General features: G+C 40.2%; 1 protein-coding gene across 4 annotated transcripts in view; it reads left to right on the forward strand.

Annotated features, from left to right (window-relative positions):
• MSRA (methionine sulfoxide reductase A) overlaps nt 1-20,925 on the forward strand; it is a 409,813-nt gene that overhangs the window by 209,045 nt on the left and 179,843 nt on the right. For all 4 annotated transcript variants that reach the window (XM_058670091.1, XM_058670088.1, XM_058670087.1 and 1 more), the window contains exon 3: nt 20,115-20,234. In XM_058670091.1, the coding sequence (XP_058526074.1) occupies nt 20,115-20,234 (120 nt within the window). The remainder of the gene's footprint in view (nt 1-20,114; nt 20,235-20,925) is intronic.

Genomic DNA, 20,925 nt, shown 5'->3' on the forward strand with positions numbered 1-20,925 from the left:
TGCTAAGTTAAAGTTTGTAAAAGCTTGAGGCTTTTCTTTGAGACTCTAGGAATGTCAAGATTAGAAGTAAACCACAGGACAAAAGACTGTATGCCAGGGATGAGGGGAAAAGCAAAAGAGACCTACTTTTAGAAAGTCTAAAAGCAGATTTCCACAGTATTAAAGTGACCTCCAGCAATTTAATTTTGCTTGCCTAGGACAAAATGCAACACATGTTAAAGGAAAATAAAAAATCCAGTCTACCATTTATCCGCTAGTATTTAGTGTATAGTAAAACTTATCTTACATGTGAAGAAATTAAAAAGTGATTAATGATGAAATATTAAAAGTCAGTAGATACAGGACCACAGATTAGTCAGATGTGATGTTAAGATAGGTGTTGTAATTGTATTAAAGGGTTACAGCAAAAGGTGGATGAAATGTGTGAAGAGATAGGGAAATAGTAGCAAAGAAATTTAAACCCCAAAAATGGAGTGGAAATTTTAAGACTGAAAAATATAGCATCTGAAGAAAATACTGTGTAGACTTGATAAATGACTACACATTATAGAAAGGATCGGTAGTGATCTTGAAGGAAGGTGTAGAAATCATCCCAGCTGGAGCACACAAAAAAAATTTTTTTAATTAAAAGTGGAAAAAAAAAAAAAAAGAGGGCCCAGCACTATGGCTCAATGGCTACATCCTCACCTTGCAAGCATCAAGGATTCCATATGGGTGTTGGTTCATATCCCAGCTGCCCCACTTCCCATCCAGCTCCCTATTTGTGAATTGGGAAAGCAGTGGAGGATGGCTCAAAGCTTTGGAACTCTGTAGCTGCTTGGGAGATCTGGAAGAAGCTCCTGGTTCCTGGCTTTGGATCACCTCAGCTCAGGTTATAGCCGCCATTTGGGGAGAGAACCAGCAGATGAAAGATCTTCCTTTCTGTCTCTCCTTCTCTCTATACAGCTGATCTGTTTTTCTGATAAAAAAAAATATATATATATCCCCAAAAACGAACAGAACCCTAGTGCTTGTGAGATAGTGCCCAGTAATCTAATATTTGTGTAATTGTTGTGACAAAAGGAGCTCAGATAAACACTGAAGGAGAAATTATATTTAGTAAAATAATGACCATAATTTTGATGAAAAACTATTACGGAATAGTCAAGATGAATGCCACATATGGAGGTTAAATGGAAAAAAATGGAAATCAGGACAATGGGGGGAGAGATGAATATAAAGCATGAAAGTCCATCTTGGTTCAAGACCATCTTTACGCCTCCCCCCACCCTGACTGCTCTGTTCTTCATCCTCTATTTCCATGAAGACAATGTTGAGAGAAGAGGCAGAACTCACAGATTTGGGCTCATACCTGGGTTTAAATCCCAGTTCAACCTCCCATTAGTTTGGGGACCATGGTGAATTATTATTGTCTGCATTCATGTGTCATCATTTGTTAATGGAGAGCAGTCTATAAGGGATAGAATATGTAAATTTTATAGGCTAGCAAAATTGCTATACCCCACAGACCTTCTCTTTATACCTTTCTCAAATGGCCATCTACTTTCTTTCATAAATGACTTTGATTTTCCTGTTAAAACTACAACCTCAATCATTGCAACAAAGAGAAAAGTTTGAGTCCCCTTTATAAAGAACAGAGAAGGTTCAGTCTTTAAAGGCCTAGACCAGGGTGATGGCAGTAGGGATGGAGTCTGTTGCAGAGTGGAGAGTCCTTTGGTCAGTCTGTGATTTTTCTATGAAATGTGATTACACATCTGACAGATACACCTCCCAAAGAATGATTATGGTAAGATCATTCCTTTGGTAAGAAACTCTTTTTTTTTTTTTTTAAATAAAGTGGCCCTTCTGCTTAGTTGGAAATTTTTAACTTAAATCAATTTATTTATTTAAAGGTAGAGTGATAGAGAGGGAAAGTGTTCTTACATCTGTTGCTTCTCCAAATGGCTGCTTAGTTGGAATTGGATTTGGCCAAAGCCAGGATCCTAACGATCTGTCCAGTTCTCCTACAGGGGTGGCTGGGGCCCAGATGCTTTGGGTCATTCTCTGTAGCCATTCCAGGCACATTAATAGAAAGCAGAAGTGGAGCAGTCTGAACTCAAACGAATGTTCTGATGTGGGATGTTGGCATTGCAGGTGTTGGTTTAGCCTACTGTGTCACGATGCCAGCCTCTTTAGTGAATTTAAGGTCACCAAGAACCTGATTCCAATCTACTCCACCAGCTCCTTCCCTCCCCCCTTTGAAAGTTTCACCGAATCTGCGTTAGGTCTTTGCTGTTTCATCACTTCCCTACTTTAACACCCTAACTTATTTTTAGCTGAAACCCAGCTCATCTTTCAAGGCTCAGCAGCGTTTCTCCAGTCTTCTATCCCAGTCCTTCTTTATGCTTTTATTCATCAGGTAAAATTTATCGCCTTGCATTGTGATTAGATAGATTCCTGAGGTTTTTTGATGGTGACCAAAGGGTCTTGGATTACTGCAACCTAGTTTTGAGTGTAGTCCCTTAATGTAAACATTTAGTAGATGAGTGAGTGAATATCATTTACTATGGTTTGAATAGCAATTGGCTCCTAAACTCATGCAGATGTTTAAACCCTAAAGTTGTAGGATGATGGTTGGAAGAGAGTGGGCACTTAATTCAGTTATGGTGATTGGAGGTGGGCTCTCCTTGGAGATCCTTAGGTCTCCAGGGCCTGCCTTCAGGAGGTAATCCTAGAGAAAGGGCTGATAACAAAGCTTGAGAGAGACCCAGCGTTCCATTCTCTTTCCTGGCTTGCCATGTGATCCTTTCTGCCCATGTCCCATATTCCATGCTGCAGTGTTGCTGCCCTCCTCAAAGGCCAAACCAGTGGGGCTCCATGCAGTGAGCTAAGCAAATCTTGTCTCTTTATGAAGTTAATTTCATCAGGTATTTTGTTAACAGTGACAGCAAGCTATTAGTAATGTTCTTCACGTTGGCAGTGAAGTTAGGAGAAGCTTCATGGTATCACCTATTTTACTTAAAGTAAGAAATAATTTTAAGTGTTTAGCTTAAGGAAAAGAAGGCTTGAACAGAGGAGTGAAAAGTGAAAGATGCTCAGAGAAATCTCAGGGAGCTTCTGGAAACTTCGAGAATTACAACTGTCACTGAGCCAATATCCTTTATAATGGCTCTTCTTTCTGTGGATCACTAAGTCAGTTTTCTGGATACTAACTGGGCAAGAAACTCTAAGGAACTCAGAGTGGAGAAAAAATAAAAATGCTAGGTGAAGGGAGCTAACCACTTATTCACCATTTACAGGATGCCAAGCAGTGCTTAAGAGAAGATGTTTCTAAGGCAGTAAAATTATTGAGAGATACAAAGGTAAAACAGGAAGTCTTATGTTGAGGCCAGAAAGAAATAAAGTAGAGATGAATTAGGTGGCATGCCAGAGAAAAAAATGGGAAGCCTTAAAAACTCTTTGGAATGCCCAGCGTGAGTAGCCTGGGGAGGAGTCACCCAGGTTATTTGGGTTATCTCATTATCGAGAACATATGTTTCCTGTGATGACGTTTGGGCAAAGTGGGTGTCAGACATCACTGGCTACTGATGTTTGTTTTCATAGCCATTCCCCAAGCATAATGGTACCTGAGCAGATCACTAGGGGTCACCTTAATATTGCTTGGTCTGATGAAAACACTTAGTGTTTCAGACCAGTTGTCTTATCAGTCTTCCATCTCATAATTAGTAAAATAAAGGGCTCGATTTCCCACCAAATAACTCTCCCAGCTGTACCATTCCTTTTGTGATGCACACTGACCCTGACTTTCCTTGAATATTTTTATTTCTCATGAAATGTAAGAACAGGGCCCCATTGTGGCTACAGATTGACTTGGGGACCTTGCAGGAAGATTTCTCCATTTGGGGCTTCTTTCCCACATCCATATGTCCCATGTTTCCTCTTTGGCTAGAGCTGGAACTGAAAACATTCTCCTGAGCCAGTCAATACACACTGCAAATGTCATGGTCATTTATTCATTGAAATTCCATGGCTTTCCTTCCCAATTTAGAAGGGGAAATCAAATTCCAAGTGTCTTAGAGAGGGCACTAGCCATAAACAGACACATCTGGGAAATAGGAAATGACCAAAGGATGCCACTTCAGCAAGCTGAATATTTATTTGTTCTTATTAGAGCTTTCTTTACTTTGCTCAGAACCAGCTGTTGAACACACTTGCCAGGTCCTGGTTAGTCTGGCTGCTAACTCTCCACCTGGCTGGCCTGCTGCTACGTGCTCACATCCTCAGAAGGAACTTAGTTCTCTTAGACTGAGGAGCTCCTAGCTCTTGAAGCCTTTGTCATCATGATCCAGTCAGCAAACACTTGCTCTACAACAACAAACTATATGACATCTGGTGAGCTGGTTTTAAGAAGCCTAAACCTTCTACATATGCTGGTTATTCTGTCCAGGTAAATCTCATCGATTCCTGCGAGCAGTTATGGCTCCACTCTTCTTTAGGGAACACAGATATACCAATACACATTCCAAGGAGAGGAGATGGAGACAGCACTCAAAAGGGTCTAGTGTGGACCAGGTGAAGGGATTAGAGTATGTAGCTTAGAAGAAGCAGATCCATAGAGTTCCCAGAGTTGTCTTCAATTAATCGGAGTTGGCTGGTTGCCTTAAGGAAGAGGGGCTAAATTTGTCTTTTGTGAGTTAGTGTGAGTGGGTTTGCATAAAGGAAAAAATGTTTGTTTGGGTTTTAGTTCAAGGTAGTTAGAGCTTTCTACCTTAGGTTTGCAGAAGGGTGGAGGGGATCACTTTACCTGGGCTCATTCAAGGAGTGGAGGGTTGGGACTGATGTTTTGGTGCAGTGAGTTGAAATGCTGCCTGTGACACCTGCATCCCATATGAACACCTGTTCAAATCCTAGCTGCTCCAATTCCTATCCTGATCCATGCTAATATTCCTGAGAAAGCAACAGCAGAGGGCTTAAGTATTTGGATCCCTGCCACTCATGTAAGATACCTGAATGAAGGCTGGCCCAACCCTAGCTGTTGCAACCATTTGAGGATTGAACCACTGGAGGGAAGATCATTTTCTATCTCCCAAATGCCATTAACTCTGTCTCTCAAATAAATCAGTGAAATATGGGGGTGAAGAAAAAGGCTGATTTGAGCTTTGACTGGACAACTTGCTATTATGCAAAAATAGTTTTGCATGTTAGCAGGTAACATAGATGGGAGATGAGATTCTTCCAACCTCAGAAGTCTGGTTTATGAGCCATCTTGGTGGATAAAAAGCTTGTGCTCTTGGGAGAATATTCCCTGGATAGAAGGATGAGATACAACAATGCGTACAAAGAAATTGGAGCTGCACCAGTGCTAGTGCAGGGTATGGTGGAGACTACATGTGGGTATACATGAGCATGTTTTAGAGACTGAAAAAGGTAATTTATCAAGTTAAAGCCACATTAGGGTTTGGTGTGGACAGAATATAATCAATTTTCATCATTTATAGCATATACCAAACAGACCCACATCACAGTATGGGTTCTTTATTATTAGCAAGAGTGTGTTTTAAAGTGTTATTTTCAAGCAGGAGTAGTGAAATGGAAGGTTTCTTGCTGGATTACTTAACGTGCTGTAAGTTTGTGGACAAGTAAAGGTAGCGTAGAACAGAGACTGCAACATTGGCATTACAGCTTCTTTGGGAGGCACCCTAGCATTCCATGCTAAAATCCGTTTTCCAGTCCCTCTGGTCCCTTCTTTTACTAGATGGGTGCCCGACATGATTTTCCTGCCTTCACAACCTCAATGTCTGTGACTGTGTCTGTGATGGGAACCTGGTCATATTTTTATCTCAGTCCTGTGGACTCACCTCCCTTCAGTTTACCCTAGGAGTAAAGGGTCCCCATCTCTACTTCTGTTTGCTTGTGATAAAGGGTCCCCAGCTCTCTAATTGTGGCCAGATTTGTGTCAGTTTTTTCCACTCTCAGAGCTCTTGTCTGGGTGTCACCCTGTTAGGACAAGGAGCTGTGGCCAGGAGTGCTTAGAAGCATGCAGCACGTGGGAGCTTTGTTTCTGTGCTGTTGGCTCTGTGTGAACTTTATTTATAGTCAGTAAAAGCCCATTACTGAAAACACCACTCTAATAGAGTGCTCCATAAAATCATGCTCTCTTCCCATGATCCACACACACTGTGTTTTATTTATCAGGCACCACTGGAATCTCTAAAATGAATAACGTGGTGCAACAGCATCGTTCTTCAAACCCTGAATCTGTGGTCCTGAAGGGGTACTTAATCAGCTTGCTCACAGGTGTCTGCAGCTCTGTATGAAGACAGCTCCCAAAGTTGTTTTCGGGGGATGTGTGGTGCAAGAGCATTGGCTTTGAATCCCAAAGCCTGCCTGCCAGGGAATCCTAGGGCTGCACTGGTTGTGTATCTTTGGGCATGTGACCTAATCTGTCAACACTTCAGTTTTCTCATCCTAAAGATGAGGCCAATCATATCTTGTAGTTATTGGGGGATCCCACAAATACTAGGATAGTACTGGAATCTATGGCTTTTGTCTGGGTTTTGATGAATAGTAGCTTCTTTTTCCTTTTTCCTTTCTATTCTTTCTGTTACATGAGGCGTTTCAAGGAAGCAAAATAAAAAGATGCATTTATTTTGGTGCAAAAAAGTTAAAACCCATGAATATGTGAAGTCTGCCAAAAGTTGATAAAAAATGCATATTTGTAATAACTACGCATGGATTTCAAACTGTTTTTGCACCAAAATAAACTTATCTTTTAATTCCATTTTCCTATAGACTTTTAGAAATCCGGTTTTATAAAGAAATGAACACAAAATTACTTGATACTTGTAGGAAATTGTTTTCTTCATTGATCATAATTATAAAGTCACAAAGATGAAGAGAAGAAAAGAAGAAAATAGATTTCAGTTCTCCTTATGAATCATCCACAGTGCCTATAACAGAACCTTAAATGGTTGTGCCAAATTTAGAAATAATTGAGTCCTACTCCCTTTCCACATGACAAATTGAGGCTTCAGTGTCCCAGCACATGATTCAGAAGCAACTTGCAATGCCCTAACTGATTGTGGCATTCTTTGCAGTTTGGGGTGACAAAGACTAGGCTGGAGACATTGGACAGGAGGTAGTGGAAAGGCAGAAGAAGAAACATTAAGCTTTTTATGGGTTTGGAAGTAGCCACTAGAGAGAAGTGTGAGATGAGTGGAAACCAGAGTTGTGCTCAAGAAATAGAGAACCTGGCTAGGAGAAATTCCCTGGGTAACCATGAGGCTGTTGTACAGTCAGCTTTATTCTTAATTTGAAGAGATAGCCCTGAGGTTCTGCCAAAAGATGTTGTGATGTTTCAGAGACTGAGACAGATAAGGCAAGCAGTTGTGACCTTGGTTAGACCAAGGGTAGAAGTGTGGAGGAAGTGTGTGTGCGCATACACACACACACACACACACACACACACACACACACACGAGTATAGAATGGGAAGAAAGGAGTGGAGAAAGTAGGGAAAATGAGAGAAGAGAATTGAACAACATTTACTGAGTGTCTAATATATTCTCGACATTATGCTGTCCGTGAGATTCCTGCGGGAACTCTGTGGATAGTAATCTTTCCATTGTCAGTTTATAGATGAGAATGGTGTGATTTCTAGAGTATTGGGAGCCTGCCCAAGGTTACTCAGACAGGAAGTGTTTCAGCACCAAACTCAGACTGCAATAAACCATTTTCATTCCTTCTAAGGCTACATCTATGACCATCCACAATTTTTGAAAAGAGAGAGCTAAAATTAGAACTGTTTTCTATGTTCAACTTTACATTTCCCCCCACCCTGCCCCATTGTACTAGTATTTCATGGCTGTAACAAAATGCCCAAGCTTGGATCCTTACAGAGAAAAGAACCTCCCGGCTGGGTGTTTGGTTCAAGATGCTGCATGAGGCACTTGCATATCCCATATTGGAGTGCGTGAGTTTGAGTCCCAGATCTGGACAACTTCCAGCCTCCTGCTAGTGAGCACCTTGGGAGGCAGCAGGTGGAGGCACAAGCACATGGGTCCTTGCCACTGATGTGGGAGATCTGGATGAGTTTTTGCCTCCTGGTTTTGATTTTGCCCAGTTTCTCCTGTTGCGCATTTGGGAAATGAACCAATAGATGAAAGATGAATGAAAGTGTGTCTCTGCCTTTAAAGCCAATGTTAAAAAAGAAAAAGAAGAGTTTTGTTTAGCTGGCTTCTACTCAGCTCTGGTGAGGATCTCACCACAGGTGGCAACACAGATAGGATGCTGTGTAGAAGCGATCAGGTGGTGAGGCAGAAGCCAGAGAGCAAGTCAGAGGTCAGGCTCACTCTTTCATATCGACTTGCTGTCAGGAAAACGGACTCATTTCATGAGACCAACATTGATTCCTTTCTAAGGGTAGTTGCCCCAGTGACCTAATTACCCTGTACCAATCCCCATTTCTTAACAGTGCCACCACCTCTTAATACTGTCACACTGGAACCATGTTTCCAGCACACAAACCCTTGGGGACAAGCCACATCCCAGCTATAGCAGCTGTTGGGTTTCTGCTGTAAAAGACTCAAAGGAGCTGAATTCTCCACAAACTGGCCTTATGGTTTCTACGAATTCCTGCATTAATCCCAGTTCAGTTCAACAGGTCCACCTATCCCTCTCCTCCAAGGAACCTCACAGAAGCAAGGTACTGTTCTAGGTAACAGAGCAGACATGTTCCAGGGAGGTGGGTCACCCATGCAGATTTCCCACTGTAAAGGGAAAGTTTACAGGAGAGTCAGCAGTCATTCCATAGAGAGGATTATATACACGCCTGAGTTAAGGGAGCTTGCACGTGCTTCAAGGTTCCAAGGAGACAGGTTTTGTAGCTGGAGTTCTAGAAAGACTTAGAGGAGATGCCTAGTGTTTTTCTGGGTGGGCAGACAGAATCTCCACAGGAGAAGATGGGTGTGGAGGATGCTAGGGACAAGCAGAGGTGACAGCTGGGAAAGTCCCCTGGGACAAGTGTTCAGTCAGTGGAGGGTGGGGTAATTGGTGTGAAAACTTTCACAGTGGCCTTAATTTTGTTGGTTATTCAGTAAACATGGGCTCACTTGGAAAATGAGAAAATTTCTCATCAAAAAACAGTAAGAGGCAACCATGATGGCAACAGTTTTTAGTATTTTCTTCCAGCTCTTTACCAATCTGTATATAGTGTTCTTAGATGGGTTTTTTTCTTCTTTTTAAAAAAACATTTATTTATTTTTATTGGAAACTCAGATGCAGAGAAGAGGAGAGAGAGGAAGATCTTCCATCTGATGATTCACTCCACAAGCAGCCACAATGGCTGGAACTGAGCTGATCCAAAGCCAGGAGCCAGGAGCCTACTCTAGTTCTCCCACGTTGGTGAAGGATCCCAGGGCTTTGGGCTGTCCTTGACTGCTTTCCCAGGCCACAAGCAGGGAGCTGGATGGGAAATGGGGCTGGCGAGACACAAACCAATGCCCATATGGGATTCTGGCACATGCAAGGTGAGGAATTTAGCCATTAGGCTACAATGTTAGGCTCAATTTTTGATTCATATAAAATGATTAGATTTCATGTTTTCATGATACATATTTAGAGACATAGACATTCCACACTACCCCATTTCCCTGCCTATGCCTTCTTATAATTTTTTCCCAAATTGGTATAATAGCATAATAATATACCTTACTTACAAGCTTTACTTTCCAATATTTAAACATATCATGACATAACAAGTAGAAGAAAAAAAAAAGGAAGAAAAAAACCCAAGATGACATGTAATAAAAATAAACTAAAAGGATATTGAAAATCCTTCTAAATTACTCATGAGAATAGACTCTTGCAATATATAGCAGTTAATTCCTAATATGCTAACTTCATTGATAGAGATTATATTTTTTGTGCTCTGGCTATTAATCATTACAGATCAGGGAGACCATACGTTTGTCTTTTGGGGACTGGCTTATTTCATTAAGCATAATGGTTTCCAGGTTGGACCATTTCGTTTGCAAATAATAAAATTTCATTTTTTATGGCTGAATAGTATTCCATGGAGTAAATGTACCGCACTGCCTTTATCCACTCATGTATTAATGGGCACTTGGTTTGGTTCCATATCTTAGCTCCTGTGCTTTGTGCTACTGTAAACATGAATTTGTAGGTAGCTGTCTGGCATGCACATTTCATTTCTTTTGGAGGTACTCCCAGGTGTGGGATGTCTGAGTTATATGGTTGATCTATTTTCAGATGTCTGGGGAGTCACCATATTGTCTTATCATTGGGGTTAGGTAGGACTTTATTTTATTTGTATTTTCTTGGTAGCTAGGAGAACTGAACATTGTTTTCGTATGTCTATTAGGCCATTTGGATTTCATCATTTGAAAATTTCTGGCAATATTTTTAAAACCTCTTTTGATTATGACAGTTAAAATGCATAATTCACATAGAAATTACAAAACACTGAGGAAAAGAGAAGAAATAAGAAAAAAAATCACATGTAACCTAATCAGAAATAATACCCACTCTTAACATTGTGGTTTATTTCCCTTGAGTCCATTTTCCAAAAAAAATATATGAAATTAATGGAAAAAAAGTTCTTCAAACTACTTGGCATCTGCCTTTTAAGATTTTTTTTGGAACACATGCCATACCATTAAATAATCGTACAAAAATGGATGTGTAATATTCTATTTCAAATTGTGGATAGATCATCATTTATTGAATCTTTCTCTAAATGCATATCTGGGTTATTTCAGATTTATTATCATGATAAATACTGTTGTTAGAACTATATTTGGTGATCAATATTTCCATTAAAATGTTTCTTTGGAGCTATTTCTTAGATGTGAAATCAGAAGATCAAAATGTGTCATTACTGGGCCCAGTGCGTGACAGCCTAGCAGCAAAAGTCCTTTGCTTGAACATTCTGGGATCCCATATGGGTGCTAGTTCTAATCCTGCCAGCCCTGTTTCCCATCCAGCTCCATGCTTGTGGCCTGGGAAAGCAGTCACGGATGACCCAAAGCCTTGGGACCCTGCAGCCTCGTGGGAGACCCGGAAGAAGCTCCTAGCTCCAGATCAGCTCAGCTCCAGCCATTGTGATCACTTGGGGAGTGAATCGTTGGATGGAAAATATTCCTCTCTGTCTCTCCTCCTCTCTGTATATCTGAGTTTGCAATAAAAATAAATAAATCTTTTAAAAACTGTGTCATTACTTTTAAGACCATTGGATCTTACCCATTTGTGAATTTAAAGAAGAAAAATGACACATTTGGAAGTTTTTGGGTTAAGATTGACCTAGAAGAAAGGTGAGAGATGGCCAAGTAAGAGAGATGTGTGCAAAGGCTGTGGCTGAGACCATGACCAGCTGGTAAAAGGAAAGGAGGAAAATCTCTGAGAGGGGAGAGGACGGTTGAGGTCAAGACGTGTTAGAGAATAGAAGTGACTCCCAGCTTCTGCTCTAAGGGTTTGGAGAATGCTGAGATGGGAAAAGGAAACAGAGGCCCAGAAGAAGGAGCTGATGCCAATTTGTCATCAGCTCCATTGAATCAGAAGTGTCAAGGGCCTTCTGTGGGGGGTTCCCAGTAGGGTCATAGAGGTATACTCCTTTCTGGAACTTTCTTTGGTGGACAGTGGAAGATAGGCATATTGAGGTAAGAGCTGTTTCTAAAGGAGTGACGTGTAATTTGAATGATATAGAAAAAGGCTGCTTTAAAGGCATTAAAAAAACAAGAGTGTTAAGTCTGTATTTTAAAGCAAGCTAAAACAGGCAAAGCCATTTTGTCCTTTCTGGCAGCCACAAAGTATGAGAGTTGGGTGGGTGGGTGGGTGGGTGGGTGGTGACGGGGTGGGAGCAGGCAAGGAGTAAGACAGTCTGAGCAGTGGGTGGGCAGTATCACTTCCTGTGTCCAATCTAACTTTCTAGGATCCTGCAAGAGGGCCTTATCCTGGAAATGACTGTGCAAGTGACTGTATTCTGGGTGAAGCTGAACAGCAGCAGGGAAGAGCTGCAGGAGAGAGTGCATTTGGACACAGAGTTGAAGGAACATGTGGTGACTGCACATGTTCTCCCTGGAGCCCAGCCTCCCTATTGGTTTCCAGTCCGACAAGACAGACTGCTCTTCCTACCCCATCTGCTGTCTAAGGGTTTGTTATTCAGTGGTAGCCCTCAGCAAGGCAGAGTTGGAGAATGGGGTGTGCTAGTTTAGCAGGGCATGGCATGTCTTAGTAAAACTTGTCCTGGCCAGCAGGTACACTGAATCCCTAATGATAGCAGGTAGGAAAGACTGATGGCATTGTAGTGGGTGGCCTCCTCTTACATCCTTTGAGAAGACTAGCATTCAGACAATCACCATTGCAGATCCTTGCTTACAGTGACAAAACTTGCAGGCTCAGTGCATTTTGGAAAAAGGTCTTTATGATAATTTGAAGTTTCTTGAAAGTTCTCTCTGAAGATTTCATCCGAGTATCACAAATTTTAAGGGAAAATCACAAAGTGGAAAAAGAATACCAAAGACACAGATATTTCAAGAGAAATGACAGGCAAAACTTTTCATGAGAAATGAAGAATCTAAAGGTCATTGTAACAAAGGAAAATTCAGGGATTTTGGAAAGTTGTTATCAAGTAACAACTTTTAATAGCAGTACCAAAAATACAAATCTGATATATTAACACATTTTGATATGTTATTTAAATCTCTTGAATCTTTAAATAATGACTTAAATTTTAATCCTCTTTCCCTTCTATTCAAAAGTTTATTTCTAGAGAAGACACATGTCTCTTGGAAGTTCTCAAAGGGGCTGATACCAGTGACTGGTAAATAAATTACTTGGACAATTGAAAGGGCAATTCTGTGACTTACCAGCATCAGTATTGCCTTGGGATAAAATACTCTCCAAAGGGCAGTTTAGACATTCCTTTTGCTCCTTGTAGGTTCACAAGAGTCCACCTGTCTTCCAAAGCTGCTGCTATAGCAACTAACCTGGAAACTCTACCTCCTAGAGGTGCAACTTAAAAGTGATTCTTGCTTCTTGCTCTCTGCTCAAATTGACACACCTGTTGTGTGTACAACTGCTAAAAATGAACCATCGGGGCCCGGCGGCGTGGCCTAGTGGCTAAAGTCCTCACCTTGAACGCCCCGGGATCCCATATGGGCACCAGTTCAAATCCCAGCAGCTCCACTTCCCATCCAGCTCCCTGCTTGTGGCCTGGGAAAGCAGTCGAGGACGGCCCAGTGCTTTGGGGCCCTGCACCCACGTGGGAGACCTGGAAGAGGTTCCTGGTTCCCGGCTTCGGATCGGTGCAGCACTGGCTGTTGCGCTCACTTGGGGAGTGAATCATTGGATGGAAGATCTTCCTTTCTGTCTCTCCTCCTCTCTGTATATCTGACTGTAATAAAATAAATAAATAAATAAATAAATAAATAAATAAATAAATAAAATGAACCATCAACCAAAATTCCAAAGTACACAGATAGTCTAAGAAGGAAGTCAGCAATATCAATAAATGAGATATAGGTTTACTCATGGAATTAATTTTAGAGAACAAAACACATTTCCAAATCTGTGCTTCTGATGTTCAGAAAGACAAATGAAAAAACAATGAAAAAGCATGGTAGAAAATAAGCCAAGTAAAACAAAGGTGCTGAGTATAAAACTTGGAGTTAAAAAATAACTATTGAAATAATTCTGTAGGTAAATGTAGCTGATGAGGGACTTGGTGAGTGTTTCTAGTTTGAATGCAACCAGGGTAGGGAAAAGAGGAACCTCAACCTTTCCTTCCCTCACTCCTTGCCTCGTTCCCTCCCCTTCTTGTCCCTCTCCTCCCCTCCCCTCTCCTTTATTTTTTTTCTGTTTTCATCATTCCCTTCCTTTTCCCTTCCTTTCCTTCCTTCATCAGTAGATACAGACATGAGAAAGATATTAAGCTTCACTATTTGACTTTTTTTTTTAAAAGATTTGGGCCTGGAGCCATGGCTCAATTGGTTAATCTTCTACTTTGCATACACCGGAATCCATTATGGACACTGGTTTGTTTCCCGGCTGCTCCACTTTCCACTTATATCCCTACTGGCCCAAAGCCTTGGGAACCTGCACCCAAGTGGGAGACCAGGAAGAAGATTCTGGACCCTGGCTTCAGATTGGCACAGCTCTGGCTGCTGCAGCCGTTGGGGAGTGAAGCAACAGATGAAAGAGCTTTCTCTGTCTCTCCTTCTCTCTGTAAATCTGCCTGTCTGAAAAAAAAAAAAAAGTTTTATGGGTGCAGGGTCCCAAGGCTTTGGGCCATCCTCTACTGCTTTCCCAGGCCGTAGGCAGGGAGCTGGAGGGGAAGTGGAGCAACTGGGTCATGAACTATGAACTGACACCCATATGGGATTCTGGTGCTTGAAGATGGAGGATTAATCAGTTAAGCCCTCATATCAGTCCTTACCATTTGACATCTTAAAAGTTTCAAAGACCCCAAAAAAATGGAAAAGCAGTATTTGAGGATGCAATAGCTGAAGATTTTCTAGAACCCTTTAAAGAAAGACATGAATCACTATATCAAAATTATATTTTAATCCCTAACCAAGATATATAAAAATTAAAGACATCAAGGCTTATATAAGCCCTGAAATATTAGCAATAATAAAAAGACTTTAGAATTACAGATAGAAAAGAGATGTTTTCTACAAAGGAATGACAGTTATACCAACAGTAAACTTAGTGGCTCTAATCTGAACCTGTCTCTGTACCTTTCAAATTATAAGAATTGATTGGGGGCCCGGCGGCATGGCCTAGTGACTAGGGTCCTCGCCTTGAACACGCTGGGATCCTATATGGGCACCGGTTCTGGTCCCGGCAGCTCCACTTCCCATCCAGCTCCCTGTTTGTGGCCTGGGAAGGTGGTTGGGGATGGCCCAAGGCTTTGGGACCCTGCGCCCTCGTGGGAGAGGTTCCTGGTTCCTGGCTTCGGATCGGCGCAGCACCGACCGTTGCGGCTCACTTGGGAAGTAAATCATCGGACAGGGGATCTTCCTCTCTGTCTCTCCTCCTCTCTGTGCATCTGACTTGGTAATAAAAATAAATAAATCTTTAAAAAAAAAAAAAAAGAATTAATTGGGCCGGGTGCCGAAGCCTAGCAGCTGAAGTCCTCACTTTGCACATGCCAGGGTCCCATATGGGTACCAGCTGTGTCCCACCTGCTCCACTTCCCCTCCAGCTCCCTGCTTGTGGCCTGGGAAAGCAACAGAGGACGGCCCCAAAGCCTTAGGACCCTGCACATGTGTGGCAGACCTAGAAGAAGCTCCTGGCTCCTGGATCTGGATCACCTCAGCTCGGGTTGTTTTGGCTATTTGGGGAGTGAACCAGAGCATGGAAAATCTTTCTGTGTCTCCTTTTTTTTTTTCTGTAAATCTGACTTTCCAATAAAAATAAACAAATCTTAAAAAACAGATGTAATGAAGGGGGTCAATGAAAGCCCAAGTCTGTTCTACAGTGAAAACCTCTAAACTTTTTAAAAATATATACAGCATGTCTTCCATATAAACTATAAAAAAGATGACAAAGTGAAAGTAATGCAGTGTTAAAATTTGGCTGTAAGTTGGCTAATATATACTGAGGAATGGATCAGAAAAACCTATTAACATAGGATAATACCAATCAATAGGAGGTAAAACGAAGGAGACCAAATGATAATCTCATTGTTGATATTTAAAACTCAGGCATGCAAAGAAGGTCTTAAAATTATGGATGGAAGGGAGGTTTTTTTTCCAGCCAATGAAGGGTGTTTTCCAAAAGCCTGCAGTAGAGCTTATATATTATAGAGCGTTTTTCACTAATACTAGGGTGAGACAAAAATCCCCACCACTCTTAGTCAACATTGTTAGGGAAGGTCATAGCTAGAACAATAAAAATGAGATCAAGGCAGAAGAATAATTATTGGATAGGGAGACATTAAACTGTCATCTATACAAAACATGATTTTTTTTTTCTATAGGACACCAAAAAGAGCCTGGAGATAAGACCATTAGAACTAATAAGAGAGTTACCTAATTTTTAAATCTAATTTTATATGGAAAGCATATACAAAAATTAGTGATTTTTTCATATAAGCAGTAAAGAATAAAATAGCGTAATAGAAAAAATAGTGTTTATAACAGCAATACAAATCAAAAAGTATGCATAGGACTACATATAGCAAAAGCGTATAGAGCCTTTACAGAGAAAAATTATGATGTAATATTAAAGGATATTCAAGAAAAACATGAATTATTGGAGACCTACATAGTGTCCCCTGACAAGAAGACTCAATAATATGACAAAGTATTTTCAAATTTATTTAAAAGTCCTATGTAAATTTAGTCAGAATTTTAACATAATTTATAGGATGTGATAAACTGTTATTAAACTAGATTTTGGTGGTAATGAACCAAGAATAGAAAAAAAAAGTTTGAAGAAGTATAATTTAAGAAAAATTACTCTGTTGGATATTTGTGATTCTAATGCTGGACCCTTTGTCCTCCTCATCCATGAGGTCTCCACTCAAGCCAATAATCTTAGAGTTATCTTGATTTATTTAGTTATTTGATTCCAGTAAGACTCTATGCTTCCAGTGTTTAGTAAATAATTTTGGGTGCTATATCCAGTCTTATGATCCATGACTTGCCCTGTTATCACCTGGCCTAAAGCACTATCATCTATAGCCATAATTCGCTGATTATACTCTACTTCTGTGCTTGGCCAATGCAGTCTATACTCATTGGAGGACAAACACAGCAGGCCTTTAAAACATGGGTTTTGTCATTCGTCTAGGGGGATGTCGCCTGATGGTCAATGATTAAAGGCCTATTTTTTATTTTAATATTGATACATGTATATACATGCGCATATGTACATACATATATATCAAAAGCAGAGAGAGAAAGGAGAAAGGGAGGAGGAGGATGAGTGGGAGAGAGGGAATATCATCCAGGGAGCTGGATGGGAAGTGGAGCAGCCAGGACACGAACTGGTGCCCATGTAGGATCCTGACACATGCAAGGTGAGGACTTTAGCCACTAGGCTACTGCTGGGCCCAATGTGTTTTGTTTTATAATAAACGATTCCAAGTGTAGGAATTTTAAAGAAGATAGTGCATGCTGTTATTTTATTTGCAGACAGTTGTGTTCATTACAGGACTATTGAAAGTTACCTAAAATTGTGCTGTAAATAAGATTGTTTTCTTTGTATAAATTCACCTATTCACACTTACACACCACAGATTGTACTGGAATTGCCAGGTAAAGCATTAGTTGTTAGTTGTATTCCAACAACTAATAATATCTCCAGTTTAATACCTCTCCAGAAATTTGCACATTCACCCACTCACCATGCACCAAGTCCCTGAGGTATTATTTTGGTCACATGTGGTATCCTGAGACCCTTTGTCAACCTGAAGCCTGATGATTCTCCTTACAGGAAAGACCATTTCATGTGCCCCATTAAAGGTTGAAAGAGAATTATCTCTCACTTGAATCTAGGGTTTTGCTATGTTTGATCAAGAACATTTTAGGTTTTGGAAATCTATGCATTAGGCACCCCCTGCCCCTTATTCATGGAATTTATGTTTCAAGGCTTCCAAAGGATGCCTGAAACCTTGGAAGGCACAGAACTCTATATGTATAGTACTGTATTGCTTCTTCTTGACATAACTGAATTTCAGGGACCACTGCTGTAGTGCTTCAGGGACACTGTTAAGTAAAATCAGAGCTCCTTGAATGGAAGTGCTATTATACCATGGCATTTGATCTGATAACCAAGAAGGCTACTAAGTGACTAATGGGCGAAGAGTATGGATACACTGGATAAAATGGATATACTGGCTAAAAGTGTGGGATGGTGTGGGAAATTCTTGTTTAATTTTTTCAGATTGTGAATGGTTGAGGATTACTGGAACTACAGGAAGCAAAAACCATAAAAGGGTCTACTGTGCCGTGAGGATAGATGACCCTAAGAGCATGGACCCTCAGAGTGGGATCTTGGACAAACGTCAGGACAGGTTGACTGCTAAAATAGCTTGTCTTATCCCTTAGGCACTGTTCATCGTGTGTAATGCCAAAATACTTTATTCAGCAGACCTTGCAGCTCCATGAGCTTTCCCAGAGAAAGGCCTTCAGCTCAGGGCATGTACAGCTGCTGGGACCTTTGTGTCCACTTATGTCCAGGGGAGCCGTTCAACTAGCCTTTTGTCTGCCTTTTCCAGAAATTCTTTGGCATCATTCCCTCATCACAGGGAATGCAAGAAAATAAAATTAATAGGGCAGTCTTGTGCCAGAGATGAGGGGGATACTCAAGTTTTACAAATACTCAGTTGATACACATTTTTATTCAGTAGAAGCCCAAATTCACTTATAAATAGGAACTATGATATAACAGAGTGTAACTTCAGTAATGCATATGCTTACTCTGTGTGTTTGGATTTTTTTTGCTTTTCCTTAAAAGTACATACATTTTTCATTTTCAAAATAATAGGAATCTATTACAGTAAAATTTAAAATGGAAAAATATTCCTATACTCTCACCACTGTAATAAACTTCACCACAATAACTTTAGTATATTTCCTTCCACTCTATTTCAGTGTGAATTGTTTTTGTGGTTATAATAAAAGCATACGCATTATTGTGTTTTTATGGTTTAATTTAGACTTAAGTAATTATGATATGATCACATACATCTTTCTGTATTGCAGAATAATCACAGCAGTAATTTTTGCTGTATTGTATTTTGATATTTGGCTCTCTATATTTCGTAGCTGTTAGCCTATGTTTAGTTAGATTTCTGTTCACATTTTATTAAGTGGAATACTTCTGTATAATTCATATCTGTGCATATTGTGTTGTTTTGGATTTTTTAAGTCTTTGTTTTCAGATCTTAATTTTATTGCTATTTTCTTATTTATTTTTAAAATTTGTTTATTTTATGATACAGTTCTGTAGGCTCTGGGATTTCCCCTCCTGCTTCCCTAAACCCCCTCTCCCCGCTGATTTCCCCTGCGTCATTGCAATAGTATAGTCCTTCAAAAGAATCATAAGTGCTTTGGGTTTTAAAAGTAGACTAAAAATCTCAGGAAAGTTCTGATTTTTCTTTCAGCTCTGTCATTGCATCTACAAAATCTAGTAATTGTAGGAATAGGAGGCATGTATTCATTCACCAACTGTTGTCCCACCAGGACATCTTAGTTACATGTAACTAAATAGAGCCATGCAAGCTGAGTGAGGCAGGAGCCCTGCTCACATCTGCAAATAGTCCACAGGACAGCACCTGTACTAGATAGTGCAAAAACTTACAGGGAAGGGGAGAGGCCTTCATTGGGAGCTCAGTAAATACAAGGCAGAGTTTATGTGTATGAATATTTATGTCATGGAGTGACAGGTCTTAGTTTCCATCGCATGATCAAACAAACCTACTAATAATAACTGGTGTTGACACAATGTGCACTGGTTGAACAGAATGCTGTCTTTGTGAGTTTGTCATCCTTTCCTCCCTGCTTACTTGCACACCTTGCCTGTCTTCATTCATTACATTCAATAATAGAAGTCAGGAGAGTACCCTTTTGGGTGAGTAGTGATTTATCAAATGCAAGCTTATAATGATTGAAACAATTTGAAAATCTGAACACATATGTAAAATTGTTCATTGAAAAATACTGCATCAGTGTATGCTGATGTTGGAAGTTTTCCCAATAAAATCGATCATATAGTGTTGCATTTTTCTTGTTAAAATATTTTTTAAAGTGTTACCAGGAAGTGATTAATGTGTAAGTTTATGTGAGTTCAAATTGGGAATTGAGTGTAAAAGTTGTTCATGAAATTCAGTTATCCTTTTCTGCTGATATTTACTAACTCCATTAAAACCTCAGACTTTCTAGGTTTTGCACAGGTAAAACAAAGAGATATCCTGTGCAAATAACCATAAGTAAAATTATTTTGGAATGTTAGCTGCTCCTTCTTTACAAAATTCTTGGCCGTTTTTGATCACCAAATGGCAGGAGCAACATTTTTTTTTTTGTTTGTTTGTAGTGAGACAGGCGTTGTCTGTGTAATGACCACCTTGCTTTGTATAATGGTTAATCCGAGTCTTATGTTTTCCCTAGGAATGGGCTGCTTCTGGGGAGCTGAAAGGAAATTCTGGACCTTGAAAGGAGTGTATTCAACTCAAGTTGGTTTTGCAGGAGGCTACACCGCTAATCCCACTTATAAGGAAGTCTGTTCAGGTAGGAGAATTTTTCTGTCACAACACTAGGGAAACAAGGAAAGGTTTGGCTCTGCTGGTGGGCTACTAGAACTTCAATACAGAAATACACTATTTCATGTATGTGCGGTTCCTCAATTTTATTTACCATTTCTATAATTATACCTGGTCACCTCTGAGCCCTTTATGTTTGAAGATAATAAACTTGCTATAGAAAACATTACTTAGCTTCTGCTGTGGAACAACTACCCTACCTACCTACCCTACCCTGCTGTGGTTAACTTGTAGGGGGCTGGCTGATGTAAGATGGCTCCACTCATGTGGTTGGCAGTTGGTACTCACTGCCAGTGAATGTTCACTGTCAGCTTGGGTAATGGGGATGGTGAAGTAGAGGTCTTCAGCACATTGGCTAATTCACGCGGTGGTGGATGCCCAGCTCAGAGTCGAGGTTGATACCCCTAGCTCAGATAGGCTTCTTATCATGGCCACAATCTACTGCATGGTACAAACAAGTCATTATATATATATATATAGTCATTATATATATTATATATGTAGTCATATGTATAAATATATAAATATATATATATATATATATATATATATATATATATATATATATATATATATATTTAGGAAAAAACTTTACAAGCCATCGTATAGTGTAAGGATTGGTAAACTCTGACTCATAGGTCAACCTTGGCTCAGGGCAT

The sequence above is a fragment of the Ochotona princeps genome, chromosome 11 (genome assembly GCF_030435755.1).
Source record: "Ochotona princeps isolate mOchPri1 chromosome 11, mOchPri1.hap1, whole genome shotgun sequence".
In the NCBI taxonomy this organism is placed as follows: domain Eukaryota; kingdom Metazoa; phylum Chordata; class Mammalia; order Lagomorpha; family Ochotonidae; genus Ochotona; species Ochotona princeps.